The sequence below is a fragment of the Chiloscyllium punctatum genome, chromosome 46, assembly GCF_047496795.1.
Source record: "Chiloscyllium punctatum isolate Juve2018m chromosome 46, sChiPun1.3, whole genome shotgun sequence".
In the NCBI taxonomy this organism is placed as follows: Eukaryota; Metazoa; Chordata; class Chondrichthyes; order Orectolobiformes; family Hemiscylliidae; genus Chiloscyllium; species Chiloscyllium punctatum.
The window spans coordinates 39314787-39338401 of record NC_092784.1 but is presented as its reverse complement, the minus strand read 5'-3'; the positions used below and the strand labels follow the sequence as shown (position 1 = coordinate 39338401).

Sequence of the window (23615 nt, the reverse complement as noted above, 5' to 3'; positions counted from 1 at the left end):
TACTGTGACATTCCAAGTGTTGAGCTTGGAGGGAAGGTGTGAACTTTCTGGGTGCTGTTGGAGGAGCCTTGGTGCAGTGTATCTTGTCGACAGCACAGGTAATGGACGGAGGAAGCCTCACAATATTATGTATATGAACACACAGCTTCAGAACACTACAAACCCTGGGCCTATAAGTAGGAAAGAGATGAGTGGAGATAGAAGTGTGTTCTATGGTGGTACAGACTCAATGGGTCTCTTTTGTATTCTGCCTGGATGACCGGTTTGAAGTCTGTCCCATTTAGCATGATGGAGATCAATGTGAAGACAGGACTGAGGTGTACACAGAAACAGTCCCTTTAGTCCAACTCATACATGACCAGATATCCTAATCTAGGCCCAGGTACTAGCACCTGGCCCATATCCCATTTAAACCCTTCCTATTAAAGGCTGTAATTGTACCATCCTCCACTTTCTCCAGCAGCCCATTCCATACATGGATCACCCTCTACATCAGAGCATTGCCCCTTGGGTCCCCTGTTTAGATCTTTCCACAACTGGAGGGCATAGGTTTAGGGTGAGAGGGGGTTCTCCCCCCCCATAGAAAGACCTTGACCATTTGTTATCTATGCCCCTCATGATTTTATAAACCTTTAATGTCTCCCCTCATCCTCCAACACTCCAGGGAAAACAGCCCGAGTCTATTCAGCCTCTCCCCATAGCTCAGATTCCCCCACCCTGGCAACATCCTTGAAAGGGTTCAGAAAAGATTTACAAGTTTCACAACAGCATCATGGGGAAGGAGACCAGAATTGCCCATAATATACCAACATTGGCCTAACCATGTACTGTACAGCTGCTCCATGACCTCCCAACTCTACTCAGCAGTAACAAGGAACACTTCCCAAACAGCTTGTTCACTATCCTCTCTACCTGTGACTCTACTTTCAAGGAACCATGAACCTGCACTGCAAGGTTTTGGTTCAGCAACTCTCCCCAGGGCATTACCAGTTCAGTGTACAAATCCTGCTCGGATTTGATTTTCCAAAATGCAGCACCTTGCTTTTATCTAAATTAAATGCCCATCTGATTACGATCCTGTTGTAACCTTCACTGTCCTCTAGACCTTCAAATCTAGAGTCCTCTGCCATTTCACTGTTCACATCCAAATCATTTTTCCCAATGGCACAAAGTAACCAACCCAGCATCAATCCATGTGGCACTCCATTGGTCACAGGCCTCCAGTCTGAAAAGCAACCCTCCACCACCATCTTCTGTCCTCTACCTTCAGGCCCAGTTCTGTCTCCAAATGGCTAGTTCTGTATTCCATGAGATATACCTTTGCTAACCAGTGTCCCAGGAGGAACCTTGTCAAATGCCTTCCTGAAATCCATAATTGATCACATCTACCACTACCTCCGATCCTGATATTTCTTCTGAAGAATAAAAAAGCAGTTGGTGAGGATGGGGTCCAGCTGTTTTTCAATCCTGTTGAATCCCTCCATCTGTTGAGGTAGCCACTTTCAAAGCAATGCCCTTGAGGAGCTGGTCAGCTCAGTCAGTAATGAGGCGGCTGGGTCACAGGGCTGACCATTCCCCTCTCCACCCAGAATACATTCTGCCCCTTCACCCCCATCTGCTTCCTCTCAATGGGGGTTCACACTGGAGGAACACTGATCCATCAGCTGGCACAGTGTCATATGTATCCAGCAGTTTGACCTGTGTCATGTGACTCTGGACCCAATGAGATCCATGAGGACAACTCCCTGTTTACCACATGCTGTTGCTACCCTGTTGGTAGAGAGAACAGTGGTAGCAGTGTATACCATGCTGTGTTTTATACAACACAAGCACAGTACAGGCCCTTCAGCCCAACAGTTCCATTCTCATCCATGTGCCTATCCAATGACCATTGAAATGCCCTGCCTTCTACTGAAGTAAACTACCTTTGACCTCTGTCCTGTTATGATCACCTATCAGTTTAAAGCAAATGGCCCCTCATGCTAATGATCACCATTGGAGCAAAGACATGCTTGTCTACCCTATCTAACCTGGAATCTCAGGTCTCAATTCAATGCCTCTACCCTCTCATGAACACAGCCTCAAGTCCCTCAGCCTTCTCTCCATTCCAGGAAACATCTTAGTTCATCTCCTCCAGCCTTTCCAAAGCTTCCACATCCTTCCTATAATTCCATCGAGAAGTGTTTAATCGTCCTAATGCAGCATATTCTACAGCTGTGACAAGCTCATTGTTCCAAAACTCAATCCCTTGAATAAATCCTACCACCATATACCTTTTTAACAAGGCTACCAGCCTGGGTGGGAACTCTCAGGGGTCAATGCACATGGACGCCAAGATCATTGCTCATCTGCACGACCAAGATTCTTACCATTAACCTAGTACTCTGCATTCCTGTTACCCCTTCCAAAGTGAACCACCTCACCTTTCCATATTGAACTCCATTTGCCCCGCCTCAGCCGTGCTCTGCAGCTTATGTCCCTCACTAACCCACACCAATCTTAGTCCATCCTGTTTTTGGAGCTGCTGGATCACTCATGAGAAGGTAAAGTGAGCTTAGTGCTCAGGGTCTAGAGTCACATTAGGCCAGTCAATTTCCTTCCCTTCAAGGGAATTAGAGAATTTTATAACCAATCCATTTCCATGACCCTTCTCCCATGAAAGGAGTTGGAAGTCCAGTTTCCACATTAATGAAAGCCACCATTTCCCTTCGCTGTCCCCCCTGTCTGGTCATACCCTCAGGCACACATAACCCATTGCCCAATCAGCATTGGGGTATGCCATTCCCCGAATCTCCTTCCCCACCACCAGTCATTGCCCTGTGGATAGGACTAACCTCATCTGGATCCAAGGGCTTACTGGGGCAGTCACAGCCTGAGAATCCACGACAATTGATTCTCAGCCCATTACAGCACCATTCTCTGGGCTGCTTCAGCCTGCCCTGACCCTACAGCCAACCACAGCACCACAAAAGCAACCTTCAAAACCCTGGCTTATACCCCACAGCCAGGTCCTCACCCCACTGGCTCCCAAATCAGGTGCTGGATCTGACACCCTGAGGCCAACCCTATATGGAGAAAGCTGCAGGCATTTCTCCCAGACCCTGCAGAGACTCATTCCCCAATGGATGCCTCACTCTGGCTGACTGAACTATGGAGACAGTCACAGTGGGAATCCACTTGGACACTTCTGAAGAGAATCAGAACAGACTGGAAAAAACCAGCTGTTTCACACTCAGATGCTGCATCATCTGAGCAGTTCCTCCAACATGTTCTCCAAACAGTGATTTCATCAAATTCAGAAACCCCTTTCCAGTGAGGTCTACAGCCCCCTGTACTCACTGGATAAAGCAAACAATATCTTCAATAACCCAATCAATCATCCTGGAAGCTCAATGCATGGATTGGACAGGCAAAGCCCAGAGATTGTCCCCAGGAATATTTTAACAAGAGGATGCAGAAAAACCAGCTCCAGACAGAAGACACCATGAATCACTGCTTTATTGACCATGTCATCACAGGTTGGTGGGTGTTTGCTTGTGTTTCCTGGACAGGACCAAGGCCAGCAATGAAGCAGAGATCAGACAGACCACTGTCACAGTCAGGGTCACCATCACAACCAACTCCACACCTACAGAACAAGGAGACACCAATGGTTACTGAGAGAAACAGGGACAGAAAGGGAAACTAGCAGGTAGGCGGCTCCCCACCTGGAGACCTCTCCTGTATCCTTCCTTCAACCTCAGGCAGGGGCTCAGTTGCCAGGTTGGTCAGCCCAGTATCCAGGATGATCAGGGGGCCAAGTGAGGCCTCCCCATCCCACTTCAATCCAGCTTCACTCTCTGCAAGATCAAACATTCCAGTCAGGGAGAGATGGAGAGGGGAGGATCCCCAACATCAAGATGGTCAATGTCCTACCAGCTTCAGGACCAAGGTCTCTCCTTCCTCTGGAGGGGAACAGGATCTCCCTTGTGCTCCCACAGTTCCCCACATGGCAACAGGCACAAATGTCACTGTCAGATTCCTCCAATGGGGTCCAGCTAAACAAAGAAACAGCCCATCAACCACATGGTGCATCACCTCTCCCAAAAACAACATCCCTGAGGGATAGAGAGAGGGAACCTACATATTCTGCAGCTTCTGGAAAGTACAAGCTTTGTTCCTGGAATCTCCCTGATCCACTGCAGCAACTTTCAGGTGACAGGTGATGAAAATCTGAGGGACACATTCAGAACAAGTCAGTATTTAGTGACTCCCTCCCACTATGAAGAAGCCAATTAGCAGCTTCCTCTTACCAAAGAGGTCTCATCTCCATAGAAACGAAAGGCATCCAGGTCAAACCTGAGCTTGTCTGGCTCTTGCCTGTCTCCCAGCAACACAAAGGTTGAAAAGGAGTCCTCAGCTTTGCTGTCCAGGAGGCAACTGTAGATGGACAAAGGGCCGTGAAGTGAATGGAGGGAAGCCATTGAGATGGGAGCAGCTGGAGATAGCAGAGAGTTCCTTACCCATTGTAGTCAATGATCCTGTATCTCAGGGTGGAATCCTTGTCTGGGCTCAGCGTAGCTACACAACGATCAATGTACAGCTTCAGGGGCATGTGATTGGCCATTGAAACAGATGCCTCAATGTGAATGAGGTCTCCCAGTGAGTAGACAGTGGAAGGGCGCTCTGTGAGCCAGTCACCTGAAGTACAGAAGGACAAGGGTTGGAGAGAGTGAATGTAACTCGCAGTGAGTGACACCAGGAGATCCCTCCCCAGTCATCCATCACGTACCATTCATTAGACGCAGGGAGAATAACAGATGGCCTTCTCCAGACCTGGTGGAGCTGAATGGGATCCAGGTGGGATTGATGGGGTTACTGCTCACATTGCCCTTCCTGGGGAAGAGACAAGGTAGCCATTTTAGGCCAGGGTCAGACAACAGCAGCAGGGGATCATATTGACAATCAAGTAAAGATTCTCACCTCAAATAACGACACTCAATGGGAACTACAGCCCCATTGGTTCTCACAATGACAGATCCAGGATAGTTTGGGATGTGGGTCAGGTGGGTGGTGTAGATCAGGAAATCCCCAGTGATCTGGAAGACACCAGGTTAAGGAATGAGAAACTGATTCTTCATAAGGATCTACACAGGGTTCACAACAACAGCATCACATTAAATGAATTCTTTACAGAAGGTGACAATCTCTTCACCTGAGGGCTGGAGGGACCATTACTGGAGTGCAATAGGTCACAGGTCAGGGGTTAGTCAAGGTAAAACAGGAAATCTTCAGATTATGGGAAGGGACTACAGTCAAAGTTAGTGAAACATCAACTTCAGGTGAGAAGCAAAAACAATTCACCAGAATGGAACCCAAACAGTTTTACCAACAGGTCAGATATGGAGCTCAAGGACCAGACAAGTCAATTTATTCACAACAGGCCCATAATTGGGATGGAACTAGACTGAGTGAGTCAAAAACTAATCTGATTGAGGATAATAGACTGCTCACCACAAAACTAAGCACATCATTCTGCTATAACATGACAGCTGTGTTCTTCTGTGACTTCACTATAGGGAAGAGTTATGCTGGAAGGCACTGATAGAGAGTGTAGTGTTCTATTCACATTCAGGTGAAAGATCAAACTATTCACACTTCACCACATTACAGCCAATGCACAGACAAAAACAGAACAGAACCACCTGTATAATCAGAAGCTTCCAAACCAATGAGAACAGCAGCACAAGATTTGAGATAGAGACCAGTTAAGGTGTAGTCTAATCCAGCATAGGAAACTAGCAGGAGACAGACCCTCAATAAGTCAATGTTCCTCAATGTAACCCTCACTGGAACCATCTACAACCCAAGCTTCCTGAAAGTGGGGAGAACTCCCATTACCTGCAATCTGCTGCCACACTCATGCAGCCCATAGTCAAAGAGGACAGTGTGGTTCTCAGGGTACACCCTGGTTGGCTGACATCCTACTGTCCCCAGGGTCAGGTCAGCAGCTTTAATCAGGTGCCCAGTTCCAAATAAATCCAGTTGGGCCCTGACCAGCAGGTTGTGCTCTCCACACTGCACCATCACAGTCTGTAGTGGCGACACACTCACAACCTCAGACACTGGGAAACTGAAACCCCCAGGAGAAGGGACTCGCTCAGGAACAGGGCTGGCTCTCACAATTCCCCATGGAAACCTCTGGTTCAACAACTGCTGCCATGTGTCAGAGCAACAGACAGCTCCAACTAACATTAGCACAGGGAACAAACCCCTCATTACAAAATCACCCATGATCCCAAATAACTCAACCATCCCCACATTCCCCAACCAGCTCCTTTTATACACACAACCCACACTCACCTGATACCAATGTGACTAGGAGCAGCAACATTGAACCAATCAACCAGCCCTAATCTTTACAATCTCCACCAATGACTGAACTCATGGGTTTATTCTCAGGAGGATCCATTTCATTTGGACCAATAGGAGTGGCTGTGAGTTGCTGTGCTGTCACCTGACTGGATTCAGCTCCACACGATCTCGTGGGAGGCCCTAGGACTACAATCATCAAAGGTAACCCGTTGAGCTTGGAGAGGGTCTACTGTATTGTGCCCATCTTGATCTGGGCAGTCTGATACTGAGAGCCATGGAGAGATTTTATGGGAATAGGAATTGGAAACAGGGTTTGAGCAGAATGAAGGGATTTCCCTTGGACTGTACTATCCTTGGGAGTATATGTTGGAAGAAGCTTTATTCTGTCTATAAACCTGTCCTTGGCTGGGTCACTGTAGGGAGAATGTAACTTTCAGTTTATTTTTAATTCATAGAGTAGAGGCAGTTTTACTCTGTATTTCACGTTGTGCTGTCTCTGTCCTGGGGACAACTTTCCTTCCAGTTTTCAAGAATGGAGGAAGCTTTTGTTTCAGTTGTAAAGAGTAGGGTCACTTACTTTGTTTCTAACTCTGTGATGTATCTGCATTGTTCGTGTTTGCTGTAAACGGTGGAGCTTTACATTTAGTTTACAAGTGTAGCAGCAGCTTTACTTTCAGTGTAAATGAGTAGGAGAAGTTGTATTCTGTATCTAATCCCACGCTGACCTTGCTTTTGGGAGAGATTGATTGGTTGGGATGATATTGAGGGTGAAAGTGATGACTGAAGAGGCTGGAGATGAGAGTCGTAAAGTGTGGTAAAGCACAGCAGGTTCTGCAAAATCCAAGGAGCAAGTGAGTCAGTGTTTCAGGCATCAGCCTGTCATCAGGAATGTGGGTTGGGAAAGGGGGCTGAGAGATTTATAGGAGGGTAGGTGTGGTGAGCGAAGGTAGGTGGCACAACAGTAGGTTAGGGGTGTTGAGGGAGCTTTATGTTCAATTTAAAAAGGAAGATTGAGCTTTACTTTCAGTTTCAAAGTGTAGATAGTGTTTTATTTGTAAGAATCTCATTGCATCATGTCCCTGTTCTGAGAGTGTTTGATATGAATAGTGTTGAGGCAGGTTCACTTTCAGCTTAAAAGAGAACAGGGAGCTTTATACATTATCAATCTGTACGCTGTCCCTGTTTGATGGGGACAGGGTAGGGGGAGTTTTTGCTTCAGTGTAAAAGTGTAGAGGGACCATTCCTTTCAGTATAAAGGAGACCTCAGTCTGTATCTGAGCCTGATCTGTACCTTCCTGTGGGAGTGTTGATGGGGACAGGATTGAGGCCTATGGCCTCCAGCTGTGCTGGGATAAAGCTCAGTGTAAACACGAGGAAAAGCATCTCCTGTTTCACTGAGTCACTTTGCAGCTTTTCACACAACATGGTGTTCAACAAATCCCAGACATCTCCTCAGCCCCGTTTTGCTTAATTTCTTTCTGTAAGTTTTGGTTCAAACTCCTTTTCCTCTGGATGTTGTTGTGCTCATTGTCCTTCCATTCACACCCCCCTGGGGGCTCCTCTCTTGGTTGGTTACTGCCTGCTTATTTTTATTGGTTACTAGGCGGATGTGGGCAGTGCTGGCCATGCCAACATTTCCTGACCAATCCCCAGCTCTCCTTGAGAAGGTGTTAGGGAGTGTGGTACAGGAATGTGTGAACCCAGTTTCAGTGACGTTCCAACTGTGTCACATGGGAGGAAGGTGTGAACTTTCTGGGTGCGAGAGGTCACAGGTTTGGAAGTTCCTGTTGGAGGAGCCTTGGTATATTGCTGCAGTGTATTTTGTAGACCGCACACAACCCGTCAGTGTCGACCAATGTTGGAGTGAGGGAATGTTGATGGTGGCGAAGTAGACAATGTAGTTTCTATAGATTTCAGTAAGGCCTGAGACAAGGTCTCACACAGGAAGCTAATAAAGATAAAATCTTATTGGATCCAGGGTACGTTTGGAAGTTAGATCCAGAACTGTCTTTGAGCAGGAGACAGAGGGTGGTGGTTGAAGTTTATCTGTGAGACTGGAGCAGGGGTGTACCGCTTGGATTGGTGCTGGGTCCCACGCTGTTTGTCATATCCATAAATGATGTCCGAGAGTGCGGGCGAGGATGATAAGTTAATTTGTGGGTGACACAATGATTGGCCGGGTGGTTGACAATGCAGAGGGATGTGTTAGGTTGGAGGAGGATACAAATGGATTGGTCCAATGGCCGCATTAGTGAGAGGTGCAAATTGGCTTAGGGATGACGAAATTAGAGAAGGGAAAATGTGGTCAAGAGTGGTGTGGGAAGGGAAGGAGGGGTTCCATTTCATGGGGTATTGGCATCAGTTTTAGAACAGGAGGGATCTGTGTAGAAGGGATGGTCTCCACCTAAACTGATGAAGTTTATCATTCCTGATGAAGAGCTTATGCTCAAAACGTCGACTCTTCTGGTCCTTGGATACTGCCTGCTGTGCTTTTCCAGCACCACACTGTTTGACTCTGCTTTCCAGCATCTGCTGTCTTCTCCTTCTCCCCCCCTTAACTACAAGGCAGACAATGAAAGAAGGAAAAAGGAAGGATAACTCGAGAGACATTATCAGAGATGTTGGGAATCATGAAGGTATGAAAACTAGCATAAGGACATTTTTTAGCTGAACGCTCGTAGCATTTGTAACAAGATCGATCAGTTAATGGTACAAATCGTCACGAATCAATATGCTTTAGTAGCCATTATGGAGACACGGTTACAGGATGGTCATGACTGGGAGTTAAATATCCAGGGGTATCAGGTATTCGGAAGGACAGACAGACAGACAGGAAGGTAAGGGAGGTGATGCCGCTTCTGATATCCAAGGATGACATCTGGGTGTTGCTGAGAGCTGATATTGCTTCCATGGAGAATTCAAGGAAGGAAAAAGTCTATAGGCTACCAAATTGTACATCACATTGTAATGGGAATGAGGAGGGAGCAAGCTATCCTCGATCAGGTCCTGTGTAATGAGACAGGAATAATTAAAGACTTTATATTTCGGAATCTTCTTGGAAGGAGCAATCACAGTTTGGTTGAATTTAGAATAAAGCTGGAGAGGGTGCAGGTAAAATCCGATACCAGAGCCCTGTGATTAAACAAGGGAGGCTATCGAATCAAATGAGAAGTCATGGGAAAGCACAACATTGGGAAAGTTTAAAAGATCAACAGAAAGCCACAAATAGAGCTATAAAGAAAAGTAAGATCGTCTATGAGAGGAAAAAGAACTAGCCCAGATTATACAGACAGATTGCAAAGATTTCTATGAATGTAGGAATGAAAAAGAATGGCTAAAGTAAACATTGGTGTCCTAGAGGATGAGAAGGGGCATTTAGTCATGGGATATGATGAAATGGCTGAGGCATTGAACAGGGTATTGGGTGTCAGCCTTCACGGTGAAGGACATGAATAATGTGCCAGTAATTGACAAAGAGACAAAGGTAGGGGAGGACCTGGAAACAATCATGATCAGGGAAGAGGTATCTTTGGGCAAGCTCATGGAGCTAAGATGACAAGTCTCCTGGCCCTGATGGAAGGCATCGTAGGGGGCTAAAAGAGATGGCAGGAGGAAGAGCAAGTGCACTTGTGGGAATGTTCCAAAACTTGCTGTTCTCTGGGGCAGTTCCAGCAGATTGGAAAACAGCAAATGTTTAAAAAGGACATTAGACAAAAGATGGGGAATTGTAGACCGGTTGGCTTAACCTCTGTAGTGGGGAAGATGCTTGAGTCGGTTATCAAGGAAGGAATAGTAAGGCGTCAAGATAGAAATTGTCCCATTGGGCACATGCAGCGTGAGTTCATGATGGGCAGGTCACTCTTAACTCATCTTTTGGAATTCTATGAAACCATGATTAGCACGGTGGAACACAGGGAGCCAGTGAATTTCCAAAAGGCCTTCAACAAGGTGTCACACAAGAGGCTGCTGCATAAGACAAAGATTCATGGCATTACGGATAAAGTATTAATATGGATACAGGATTGGTTGACTAATAGGAATCAAAACGTGGGGATGGGTGTGTGCTACTCTGGTTAGCAAACAATAACTAGCGCTGTGCCTTGGGGATCGTTGTTGGGGCTGCAATTAATCACAATTTACACAGATGATTTGGAATTGGGATCGAGGTGCAGTGTGTCAACGTTTGCAAGTGACACAAAGATGCAAAGTGTGTGGAGGACTAGGAACCTAGATACTTTCAGTGAGGGGCAAAGGTCAGGCAAATGGAATATAATGTTAATAAGTGTGAAGTCATCCATTTTGATAGGAGTAACAGTAAAATGGACGAATACTTGAATGGTAAAAAGTTGCAGCATGCTGCCATTGCAGAGGGACCTGGGTGTCCTTGAGCATGAATCCAAGTTGGTCTGCAGGTACAGCAGGTCACTAAGATGGCAAATGGAAAATTGTCCTTTTATTGCTGAAGGGATTGAGTTTAAAAGCAGGGAGATTATATTGTGGCAGCACAGGGTGCTGGTGGGGCCATACCTGGAGTATCGCGTGCAGTTTTGGTCTTCCTGGAGAAAGGATGTACTGACACGAGAGAGGACGCGGAGGTGGTTCACTGGGTGGGTTCCAGCGTTGAGAGAGATGGGTTATGAGGAGAGATGGAGTAGACTGGGATTATGTTCATTGGAATTCAGAAGAATGAGGGATGATCTTAGAGAAACATATAAAATGATGATAGGAATAGATGTGATACACATAGAGAGGATGTTTCCACTGGCAGGTGAAACTAGGACAGGTGGATATAGCTAAATTAGAAGGAACCGATTTCAGACTGAATTGAGAAGGCACATCTTCACACAGAGGGTTGTGAATCTATGGAATTCCCTGCCCCAATGAAGTTAGTTGATGTTACTTCAGTAAATGGTTTGAAGGCTAAGGTATGTTTTTTTTGAAAAATAAAAGAATTAACGGTTACAGTGAGAGGGCGGGTAAGTGGGGCTAAGGCCACAAAAAGATCAGCCAGATGGCCACCTACTGCTCCTTGTTCTTATTCTGTCCCTGAGAAATGTGAAGGGATGCACTTTCGAGGGAACAAAGAAGGAAAGGAAGTACTCAATGAGACAGGACACTAGGAAGCTCAGGAACAGAGGGATCTTGGGATACTATTCCACAGACCCCTGAAGGGGGCTGGATAGGTTTATAGAGGAGTTAAAATGACATGTTGATGCTTGCCCTGTGTCAGTTCAAGTATAAACTGTAAGAACAGGGAGGTCATGTTGAAGCTGGACAGATCTTTGATTAGAGGACACAGCTGTAGTACTGTGTGCAGTTCTGGTCACCCCACTACAGGAAGGGTGTGGTTATACTGGAGAGGGTAGAGAGGAGATTCACCCGAATATTGTCTGGGATGGAACATAGCAGCTACGAGGAGACCTTGGATAAGCTCAGAAGGTTGCTCTCTTGGAGCAGAGAGGTTGAGAGGAGATTTGGTGGAGGGGTATAAGATTCGGGACCAGGTGCATAGAAAGCTGCTGTTCCACTTAGTTGAAGGATCAATGTCCAAGGGAGAGAATTTTCTAGGGTAATGCAGGAGTTTGTGAGGGATTGTGATGAGAAATGTTTTCACCCAGGTGTCAGGAATACACTGCGTGAGAGGGTAATCCAGGTGGGAAACATTCAACCTTTAAAATCACGCAGTGTCAATAACATTCAAGTGTGGGCCCAGAGAGGTAAAGTGGGATAAGTAGTGGTCCATGGGTTTTGTGGTGTATAATCAATGGGCCTCTTCTGTCTTTGGATTCAATGAGCTGTTTGAAATCTATTCCTATTTAGCATGAGGGAGATTACTGTCCACATGGAGGAGCACTGATTCACCAGCAGGCACTTGCCATACCTATCTTTGACCTGGTACCATGAGCCTCCATGGGTTCCAGAGTCAATAGACAATGGGTGCAGGAGTAGGCCATTCTGCCCTTCGAGCCTGCACCACCATTCAATACGATCATGGCTGATCATCCTTAATCAGTATCCTCTTCCTGCCTTATCTCCATAACCCTTGATTCCACAATCCCCGAGAGCTCTATCCAACTCTTTCTTAAAGTAATCCAGAGACTGGGCCTCCACTGCTCTTTGGGGAAGAGCATTTCACACAGCCACCACTCTCTGGGTGAAGATGTTTCTCCTCATCTCTGTCCTAAATGGTCTACCCCATATTTTTAAGCTGTTTCCTCTGGTTTGGCACTCACCCATCAGCGGAAACATGTTTGCTGCCTCCAGAGTGTCCAATCCTTTAATAATCTTATACGTCTCAATCAGATCCCCTCTCAGTCTTCTAAACTCGAGGGTATACAAGCCCAGTTGCTCCAGTCTTTCAGTGTAAGGTAATCCCACCATTCCAGGAATTGACCTCGTGAACCTACGCTGTACTCCCTCAATAGCTAGAATGTCTTTCCTCAAATTTGGAGACCAGAACTGCACACAGTACTCCAGGTGTGGTCTCACCAGGGCCCTGTACAGCTGCAGAAGAACCTCTTTTTGCATCTATACTCAATGCCTCTTGTTATGAAGGCCAGCATGCTATTAGCCTTCTTCACTACCTGCTGTACCTGCATGCTTACCTTCATTGACTGGTGTACAAGAACACCCAGATCTCTGTACTGTCCCTTTACCTAAATTGTTTCCATTTAGGTAGTAATCTGCCTTCCTGTTCTTGCCACCAAAGTGGATGACCATACATTTATCCACATTAAACTGCATCTGCCATGCATCTGACCACTCGCCTAACTTGCACAGCTCACCCTGTAATCTGCTAACATCCTCATCACATTTCACCCTGCCACCAAGCTTAGTATCATCAGCAAATTTGCTAATGTCATTGCTAATACCATCCTCTGTATCATTAACAGATTGTAAAAATCTGCGATCCCAGTCCTGATCCCTGCGGTACCCCACTGGTCACTGCCTTCCATTCCGAAATGGTGCCGTTTATCACTACTCGTTGTTTCCTATCAGCCAACCAACGTTCAATCCAAGTTAGTACAATGTAGACAACTCCTTCCTAACTGTAGCACACTGTGTGCTGCCATCTTTGGATGTTCTGTCTGTGGGACAGGACACACCCAGGGATGGTGATTGTGGTCTTTGGGGCATTCTGTGTCATGTACAATGCTGTAATTATGGCAGGGTCAGCCTGGGCTTGTCTGATAGCACTGGCCCTGAGATGGTGCAAAGGAAACCCTTGCAGGGCTGCCTGTCCTGTTAGTTTCTGGTTACTGGGGTAAGGCCACGTTTCCCAGCCAGTTTTATTCAAGGCTTTAAGCTGTTAGATACAACTCAGCTGCATGCTCACTCATTTCAGTGGGTTAAATACAACCCCATTGCTGTAGGCCTGGAGTCACATGTTGGCCAGACTCAGCAAGAATGGCAGATTGTGGATTAGTGGTGCTGGAAGAGCACAGCATTTCAGACAGCATCAAAGGAGCTTTGAAATCGACGTTTCGGGCAAAAGCCCTTCATCAGGAATAAACGCAGTGAACCTGAAGCGTGGAGAGATAAGCTAGAGGAGGGTGCAGATCGGGAGAAAGTAGCATAGAGTACAATGGGTGAGTGGGGGAGGGGATGAAGGTGATAGGTCAGGGAGGAGAGGGTGGAGTGGATAGGTGGAAAAGGAGATAGGCAGGTTGGACAAGTCCGGACAAGTCATAGGGACAGTGCTGAGCTGGAAGTTTAGAAATAGGGTGAGGTGCGGGAAGGGGAAATGAGGAAATTGTTGAAGTCCACATTGATGCCCTGGGGTTGAAGTGTTCCAAGGCGGAAGATGAGGCTTTCTTCCTCCAGGCGTCTGGTGGTGTGGGAGCAGCGGTGAAGGAGGCCCAGGACCTCCATGTCCTCGGCAGAGTGGGAGGGGGAGTTGAAATGTTGGGCCACGGGGCGGTTTGGTTGATTGGTGCGGGTGTCTCGGAGATGTTCCGTAAAGCGCTCTGCTAGGAGGCGCCCAGTCTCCCCAATGTAGAGGAGACCACATCGGGAGCAACGGATACAATAAATGATATTAGTGGATGTGCAAGTAAAACTTTGATGGATGTGGACGGCTCCTTTTAGGGCCTTGGATAGAGGTGAGGGAGGAGGTGTGGCCGCAAGTTTTTCAGTTCCTGCGGTGGCAGGGAAAAGGGCCAGGATGGGAGGGTGGGTCGTAGGGGGGTGTGGAAAATGGCAGATTTCCTGTCCCAAAGTACATTAATGATCCAAATACATTTTAAACTACCAAAACATCACATTGACCCCAAGGTCCCGTACTTCCTGCGGGAGCCTGTGCCCCACAACCTGAGCCGCCGCCGGAATTTTAATTTTGTTGCTTTTAAGGATATTAAAAGGAAGGCCCTATATAGACTGCTGCTGCACACCGTCCACCTCTTCTCCCTCATCCACCGTCCGGACACGCCTTGGCGTGCCCATTTGCCACCGGGCGGTGGGGATCCCCAGTGGAGGGCTCTCTACGCGGGAGTCCTCCCCCTTTCTCTCCGGGATCTGGGGTGGAGGGTGCTGCATGCAGCAGTCCCCTGTAACCGCAGATTGCGATGGTTCACGGACTACCAGCACAACTGCTTGTTCTGTGGCGCCGTGGAGTCCGTGGACCATGTATATATTGGGTGTGCGCGTTTGCACTCCCTTTTTGATTTTCTCAAAAACCTTCTCCGTTTCTGGCTGCACTTCAGTCCCACGCTCCTGATCTTCGGGCACCCGGTACGGAGGAGGGAGGGCAGGTCCGAGGACCTCCTCGTGGGTCTGCTCCTGGGCCTGGCCAAACTGGCCATCAACCGGTCCAGGCAGCGGGCCGTGGAGGGGGTCGTTAGGGCAGACTGCCTGCCCCTCTTCCAGGGTTACGTTAGAGCCCGGGTGTCCTTGGAGAAGGAGCACGCGGTGTCCACCAACACCCTGGAGTCGTTCAGGGAGAGGTGGGCGCCGCAGGGAGTGGAGTGCGTCATTTCTCCCTCCAACTCTATGTTGATTTAGTCCCTACCCTCCCCTCCACTGTTTTGATCACACAGCATTGCCCTGTGGTTTTAAGGGCAGTGCTTGTCACTGGCCACTCGGGTGTTTTTGATATCTTCCTGGTGGTGGCAATTGAGTAAAGATTCGTGCACCTTGTGTCTCTCACTGTGTCTCACATCGACACACACACACACACCATGGGTGCTGGGGAGAAAAATGAGCACTACCGCACTTAGGCGGTAGTGTGGGGGTTAAATAAAAATAGAAAAAACAAAGAAGAAAAGAAGAAAAAAAAAGGCAGTGCTTGTCACTGAACGCTTGGGTGTTTTCCCCCCATTGTGTGGAAGATTGGATCAGTGTGGGACTGTGACTCTCTCTCTCTCTCTCTCTCTCTCTCTCTCTCTCTCTCTGTGTGTGTGTGCACACGTGCAAGGACTCTCCCTGGTGCTGCTTGGGGCCTGCCTCACTGCTGCTGCCTGGGGCTTGCCTTGGGGCCCCTCCCCAGGACCTCCACCACTGCTGCTGCTGTCGCCTGAGGAGAGGCCTGTCTCCACTGCTGCTGCTGCCCAAGGCCTGCCTCCACCATCGCTGCCTGGGACTCGCCTTGGGGCCCCTCCCCAGGACCTCCACCACCGCTGCTGCTGTTGTCTGAGAAAAAAAGAAAAAGACAAAAAAGAAAAAAAAATAGAAAAAAAAAGGAAAAAAAAAAGAAACTACCAAAACATCACATCGACCCCAAGGTCCCGTACTTCCTGCGGGAGCCTGTGCCCCACAACCTGAGCCACCGCCGGAATTTTAATTTTGTTCCTTTCAAAGATATAAAAAGGAGGGCCCTATATAGACTGCTGCTGCACACCGTCCACCTCTTCTCCCTCATCCACCGTCTGGACACACCTTGGCGTGAGCACTTGCCACCGGGCGGTGGAGATCCCCAGTGGAGGGCTCTCTACACAGGAGTCCTCCCCCTTTCTCTCGGGGATCTGGGGTGGAGGGTGCTGCATGCAGCAGTCCCCTGCAACCGCAGGTTGCGGTGGTTCACGGACTCCCAGCCCAACTGCTTGTTCTGTGGCGCTGTGGAGTCCGTGGACCATGTATATATTGGGTGTGCGCGTTTGCACTCCCTTTTTGATTTTCTCAAAAACCTTCTCTGCTTTTGGCTGCACTTCAGTCCCACGCTCCTGATCTTCGGGCACTCGGTACGGAGGAGGGAGGGCAGGTCCGAAGACCACCTCGTGGGTCTGCTCCTGGGCCTGGCCAAACTGGCCATCAACAGGTCCAGGCAGCGGGCTGTGGAGGGCGTGCGTTAGGGCCGACTGCCTGCCCCTCTTCCGGGGTTACGTTAGAGCCCGGGTGTCCTTGGAGAAGGAGCACGCGGTGTCCACCGACACCCTGGAGTCGTTCAGGGAGAGGTGGGCGCCGCAGGGAGTGGAGTGTATTATTTCTCCCTCCAACTCTATTTTGATTTAGTCCCTACCCTCCCCTTCACTGTTTTGCTCACACAGCATTGCCCTTTGATGTGAAGGGCAGTGCTTGTCACTGGCCACTCAGGTGTTTTCCTATTTTCCTGGTGGTGGCAGTTGAATAAAGATTCGTGCACTTTGTGTCCTTCACTGTGTTTTACACCTGCACACACACCATGGGGGCTGGGGAAAAATAAGCACTACCACAGTTAGGCGGTAATGTAGGGGTTTTTAAAAAAAAAATTTCTATCTTTGCCCTCCCCTTCACTGTTTTGATCACACAGCATTGCCCTTTGGTTTGAAGGGCAGTGCTGGTCATTGGCCACTCGGGTGTTTTCCTATTTAAAAAAAAATAAAGATTCGTGCACTTTGTGTCTTTCACTGTGTTTCACACTTGCACACACACACACACACACCGTGGGTGCTGGGGAAAAAGAAAGAAAAAAAATGCTCATCTCCATAGAAACGAAAGGCATCCAGGTCAAACCTGAGCTTGTCTGGCTCTTGCCTGTCTCCCACCAACACAAAGGTTGAAAAGGAGTCCTCAACTTTGCTGTCCAGGAGGCAACTGTAGATGGTCAAAGGGCCATGAAGTGAATGGAGAGAAGCCATTGAGATGGGAGCAGCTGGAGAGAGCAGAGAGCTCCTTACCCATTGTAGTCAATGATCCTGTATCTCGGGGTGGAGTCCTTGTCTGGGCTCAGCGTAGCTACACAGTGAGGTAAAAACAATAACTGCAGATGCTGGAAACCAGATTCTGGATTAGTGGTGCTGGAAGAACACAGCAGTTCAGGCAGCATCCAAGGAGCAGCAAAATCAACATTTTGGGCAAAAGCCCTTCATCAGGAATAAAGGCAGTGAGCCTGAAGTGTGGAGAGATAAGCTAGAGGAGGGTGGGGGTGGGGAGAGAGGAGCATAGAGTACAATGGGTGAGTGGGGGAGGAGATGAAGGTGATAGATCAGGGAGGGGAGGGTGGAGTGGATAGGTGGAAAAGGAGCTAGGCAGGTCGTACAAGTCCGGACAAGTCAAGGAGACAGTGCTGAGCTGGAAGTTAGAAACTAGGATGAGGTGGGGGAAGGGGAAATGAGGAAGCTGTTGAAGTCTACATTGATGCCCTGAGGTTGAAGTGTTCCGAGGCGGAAGATGAGGCGTTCTTCCTCCAGGCGTCTGGTGGTGAGGGAGCAGCGGTGAAGGAGGCCCAGGACCTCCATGTCCTCAGCAGAGTGGGAGGGGGAGTTGAAATGTTGGGCCACGGGGCGGTGTGGTTGATTGGTGCGGGTGTCTCGGAGATGTTCCGTAAAGCGCTCTGCTAGGAGGCGCCCAGTCTCCCCAATGTAGAGGAGACTGCATCGGGAGGAATGGATACAATAAATGATATTAGTGGATGTGCAGGTAAAACTTTGATGGATGTGGAAAGCTCCTTTTAGGGCCTTGGATAGAGGTGAGGGAGGAAGTGTGCGCACAGGTTTTACAGTTCCTGCGGTGGCAGGGAAAAGGGCCAGGATGGGAGGGTGGGTCGTAGGGGGGGCGTGGACCTGAGACCATGTCCTGAAACAAACTTGCTACCACAGCCGCATTTGCTTCCTCAGTGCATGCCTCCTTAACCAACTCATCCCACACGGACTCCGGACCACCTTTAAACCAGCAGAGTTCGGACCCGAACAGGACAAACAGTACAGACTACAGATTCAAAAACACCAGCAACAGTTCTCCTTCAAGATCCTCCGCTCCACGCTTGCAGCAATACGCCGGCACCTAACCTCTCTCCAGTCAGTCCTGCCTCAGCTGAGGGCCACACTCTCTCAGAATTGCAAAGGACCCACTCTGTACGACATCCTCAGGAGAATTCATACTCTCAACAAACAGTATTTCAATTCCATCTCAAACATCAAAAACTGTAAGTACAACAAACTTTTATCCACCCACCTCCATAACCAGCGCTCCTCAAACATTCCAGAAGATTCCCCTGGCCTCGGAAACGCCATTAGCCATGCGGCTGATGCAGCTACCACCCCCACGCTGAGTGATGATGTCACTTCCGCCCCCATCATGGCCACTCCCACAGCCACTTCCGGCCCTCACATCGTCGCTGATGCCACACGCTCAGTGACTTCCGCCACCCCTACTGCCATGATCACCACCACTTCCACCCCCACCAGCAAGCGCCACTCACCTGCATTCTGCTGACACGCCCCCCACAGACCCCACTGTCACTATCCCCACCCCTCCCCACCAGAACCCCAAGGGGAACATTACCCCTGCTCATGCCTCCACCCCCATTCCCCCCACCATCACACCCACTCCAGGTACTGGCTCCGACCCCACTCCCAGCTCCACACCCACACCAGATCCCAGCTCCCGGCCCTGCCGAGTTTTCACCATCCCTCCAGACCTCCCACTCACTGAGGATGAACGATCAGTCCTAAGCAAAGGACTCACCTTCATTCCCCCTCCGACAACGCATCAATGAATTTAGTACACGCCGTGACATCGAACACTTCTTCCGTCGCCTCCGCCTCCGAGCTTACTTTCACAATCAGGACTCCCGCCTACCTTCCAAAGAACCCTTCACCCACTTCCAACACACTGCATCCACCTGGACACCCCACGCTAGCCTATTACCTGCCCTCAACCTCTTCATTTCCAACTGCCGCCGGGACATTAACCGCCTCAACCTGTCGACCCCCCTCCCCCACTCCAACCTCTCAACCTCACAACGCGAAGCCCTCCAATCCCTCTGCTCTAATCCCAACCTCACCATTAAGCCAGTGGAAAAAGGGGGCGCAGTGGTAGTCTGGCGCACTGACCTCTACACTGCTGAAGCCAAACGCCAACTTGAGGACACCGCTTCCTACTGTCCCCTCAACCATGACCCCACCCCCATCACCAAACCATCATCTCCCAGTCCATACAGAACCTCATCACCTCAGGAGATCTCCCACCCACAGCTTCCAACCTCATAGTCTGGGAACCCTGCACTGCCCGGTTCTACCTCCTTCCCACGATTCACAAGCCTGACCACCCTGGCCGACCCATTGTCTCACCATGCTCCTGCCCCATTGAACCTACCTACCTACCTCGACACTGTCCTATCCCCCCTAGTCCAGAAACTCCCCACATACGTTCGAGACACCACCCACGCCCTCCACCTCTTCCAAGACTTCCGTTTCCCCGGCCCCCAACGCTTCATCTTCACCATGGATATCCAATCCCTCTACACCTCCATTCGCCATGACCAGGGGCCTCCAAGCCCTCTATTTTTTTTCTCTCCAGACGTCCCCAACAGTACCATTCCACTGATACTGTCATTCGTTTGGCCGAACTGGTCCTCACACTTAACAATTTCTCCTTTGAATCCTCCCACTTCCTCCAGACCAAAGGGGTAGCCATGGGCACACGTATGGGCCCCAGCTATGCCTGTCCCTTTGTTGGCTACATAGAACAGTTGATCTTCCGTAATTACACCGGCACCACTCCCCACCTCTTCCTCCGCTACATTGATGACTGCATTGGCGCCACCTCGTGCTCCCGCGAGGAGGTTGACCAATTCATCAACTTCACCAACACATTCCGCCCTGACCTTAAATTTACCTGGACTATTTCTGACACCTCCCTCCCCTTCCTGGACCTCTCCATCTCCATTAGTGATGACCGACTTGACAATGGCATTTTTTACAAGCCCACCGACTCCCACAGCTACCTGGATTTCACCTCTTCCCACCCTATCTCTTGCAAAAATGCCATCCCGTATTCCCAATTCCTCTGCCTCCGCCGTATCTGATCCCAGGAGGCCCAGTTCCACCATAGAACACACCAGATGGCCTCCTTCTTTAGAGACCGCAATTTCCCTTCCCACGTGGTTAAAGATGCCCTCTAACGCATCTCGTCCACATCCCGCACTTCCACCCTCAGACCCCACCTCTCCAACCGTAACAAGGACAGAAGGTCCCTGGTGCTCACCTTCCAACTTCCAAACCTTCGCATGAACCAAATCATCCGCCGACATTTCCGCCACCACCAAAAAGACCCCATCTCCAGGGATATATTTCCCTCCCTACCCTTTTCCGCCTTCCGCAAAGACCGTTCCCTCCGTGACTACCTGGTCAGGTCCACACACCCCTGCGACCCACCCTCCCATCCTGGCACTTTCCCCTTCCACCGCAGGAACTGTAAAACCTGTGCCCACACCTCCTCCCTCACCTCCATCCAAGGCCCTAAAAGGAGCTTTCCACATCCATCAAAGTTTTACCTGCACATCCACTAATATCATTTATTGTATCCGTTGCTCCCGATGCGGTCTCCTCTACATTGGGGAGGCTGGGCGCTTCCGAGCAGAGCGCTTTAGGGAACATCTCCGAGACACCCGCACCAATCAACCACACCGCCCCGTGGCCCAACATTTCAACTCCCCCTCCCACTCTGCTGAGGACATGGAGGTCCTGGGCCTCCTTCACCACCGCTCCCTCACCACCAGACGCCTGGAGGAAGAACGCCTCATCTTCCACCTCAGAACATTTCAACCTCAGGGCATCAATGTGGACTTCAACAGCTTCCTCATTTCCCCTTCTCCCACCTCATCCTAGTTTCAAACTTCCAGCTGAGCACTGTCTCCTTGACTTGTCCGACCTGCCTAGCTCCTTTTCCACCTATCCACTCCACCCTCTCCTCCTTGACCTATCACCTTCATCTCCTCCCCCACTCACCCATTGTACTCTATGCTCCTCTTTCCCCACCCCTACCCTCCTCTAGCTTATCACTCCACGCTTCAGGCTCACTGCCTTTATTCCTGATGAAGGGCTTTTGCCCGAAACGTTGATTTTGCTGCTCCTTGGATGCTGCCTGAACTGCTGTCCTCTTCCAGCATTACTAATCCAGAAAGTAGCCACACAGGGATCAATGTACAGCTTCAGGGTCATGTGATTGGCCATTGAAACAGACGCCTCAATGTGAATGAGGTCTCCCAGTGAGTAGACAGTGGAAGGGCGCTCTGTGAACCAGTCACCTGAAGTACAGGAGGACAAGGGTTGGAGAGAGTGAATGTAACTCGCAGTGAGCGATACCAGGAGATCCCTCCCCAGTCACCCATCACGTACCATTCATTAGACGCAGGGAGAATGACAGATGGCCTTCTCCAGACCTAGTGGAGCTGAATGGGATCCAGGTGGGATTGATGGGGTTACTGCTCACATTGCCCTTCCTGGGGAAGAGATAGGGCAGCCATTTTAGGACAGGGTCAGACAACAGCAGCAGGGGATCATATTGACAAGTGAAGATGCTCACCTCAAATAATGACACTCAATGGGAACAACAGCCCCATTGGTTCTCACAATGACAGATCCAGGATAGTTTGGGATGTGGGTCAGGTGGGTGGTGTAGATCAGGAAATCCCCAGTGATCTGGAAGACACCAGATTAAGGAATGGGGAACTGATCTGAAATGAGAAGGATCTACATGGGGTTCACAATGACATCATCCCATTACAACAATTCTACAGGGAGCGTGGCCGGCTCTGAGCCAGGAGACTTCTTCCTTCCAGAGCTGAGGAGTGTTGTATTAGAGGCAATAATCTCACGGTTAGGGGTTAGTCATTTACCTCAGCAAGGTGGTTCAATGCCTCACAGTGTAAGGGATCTAGGTTCAATTTGACCCTCACTCAACTGCCTGTGTGGAGCTTGCACATTTACTGTGTATGTGTAGGTCCTCTCTGGGTGCTCTGCTTTTCTCCCACAGTCCAAAGATGTGGAAGTCAGGTGAATTGGCTATGCTAAATTTCTATTAATGCTCAGAAATATGGAGGCTAGGTAGGTTAATGATAGGAAATGCTGTGTTACATGGAGAGGGTAGGTGAGCGGGTCACTCTCCCCAGGGTTGGGGTGTACTCAATGAGCAAAAGGGCCTGTTTCCAACTATCGGAATTCTATGGTTCTCGATCAGTTGTCATTGGAATACCGGCTGCTCGAGCCTGGGAAAACTCAGTTCATCGAATGGATTGAGGTTTTTTCTGTAAACTCAACAGAACAGAATAGGGCCCCTAACTGATCAATAAGGCTGTCCATATGTGGAATCACTGGAGGTGAGTCAGATCTGAAAGCAGCATTTTGCTTCTGTATTGACTGGGGAGAGACACGTGGAAGAGAGGCAACTTGGTGGTAAACAGGGATGTCTCGGAAACGGTCAACATTGCAGCAGTGATGCCAGAAGTCTCAAAATACAAAGCTAGATAAATCCATGCGACTTCATCAGATGAATGTCAGGACATTATGGGAAGTTGGGAAGAAATTGCAGGGCCTGTAGCACAGATATTTGTATCGTCGATAGCTGTGGGTCACATGCTGGAAAACTGGAGGGTGGCTAATGTTGCAGCATGGAAAAGCCACAACACTACAGCTTGACGTCAGGAATGGGTTTGTTGTTGGAGGAAACTCCTGAGAGACAGGATCCAGATGCATTTCCAAAGGCAGGGATTGATTAGGGATAGTCAGTGTGGTTTTGTGCATGGGAAGCCATGTCTGTCAAAATTGTTTGACTGTTTTTTGGAAGAGCTGACCAAAGAGAGAGATGAAGGTTAAGTGATGAAAGTTGTTTGCATGGATTTTAGCAAAGCCTTTGACAAGGTTCCACATGGTAGACTAATTTGTAAAGTTAGGTCACATGGGTTTCAGGGTGAGCCTGCCAATTGAATACAAAATTGGCCTCACGACAGGAGACAGTCATGGTAGAGGGTTGCTATTTGGATTGGAAGCCTGTGACCAGCGGTGTTCAGCAGGATTGGTGCTGGGTCCACTGCTGTTTGTCATTCATATAACTGACTAAGCAGAGAA

General features: G+C 49.0%; 1 protein-coding gene across 1 annotated transcript; it reads right to left on the bottom strand.

Annotated features, from left to right (window-relative positions):
• Positions 1 to 3499: 3499 nt before the first annotated feature.
• Positions 3500 to 6273, bottom strand: LOC140468092 (zona pellucida sperm-binding protein 3-like). The gene is made up of 9 exons (XM_072564275.1): positions 5881 to 6273; positions 4963 to 5078; positions 4772 to 4875; positions 4503 to 4680; positions 4293 to 4419; positions 4124 to 4212; positions 3916 to 4037; positions 3708 to 3839; positions 3500 to 3628 (listed from the first exon to the last, which is right to left on the bottom strand). The coding sequence occupies exons 1-9, from the start codon at positions 6271 to 6273 to the stop codon at positions 3513 to 3515; spliced, it is 1377 nt and encodes a 458-aa protein (XP_072420376.1). The 3' UTR covers positions 3500 to 3512.
• Positions 6274 to 23615: the final 17342 nt, after the last annotated feature.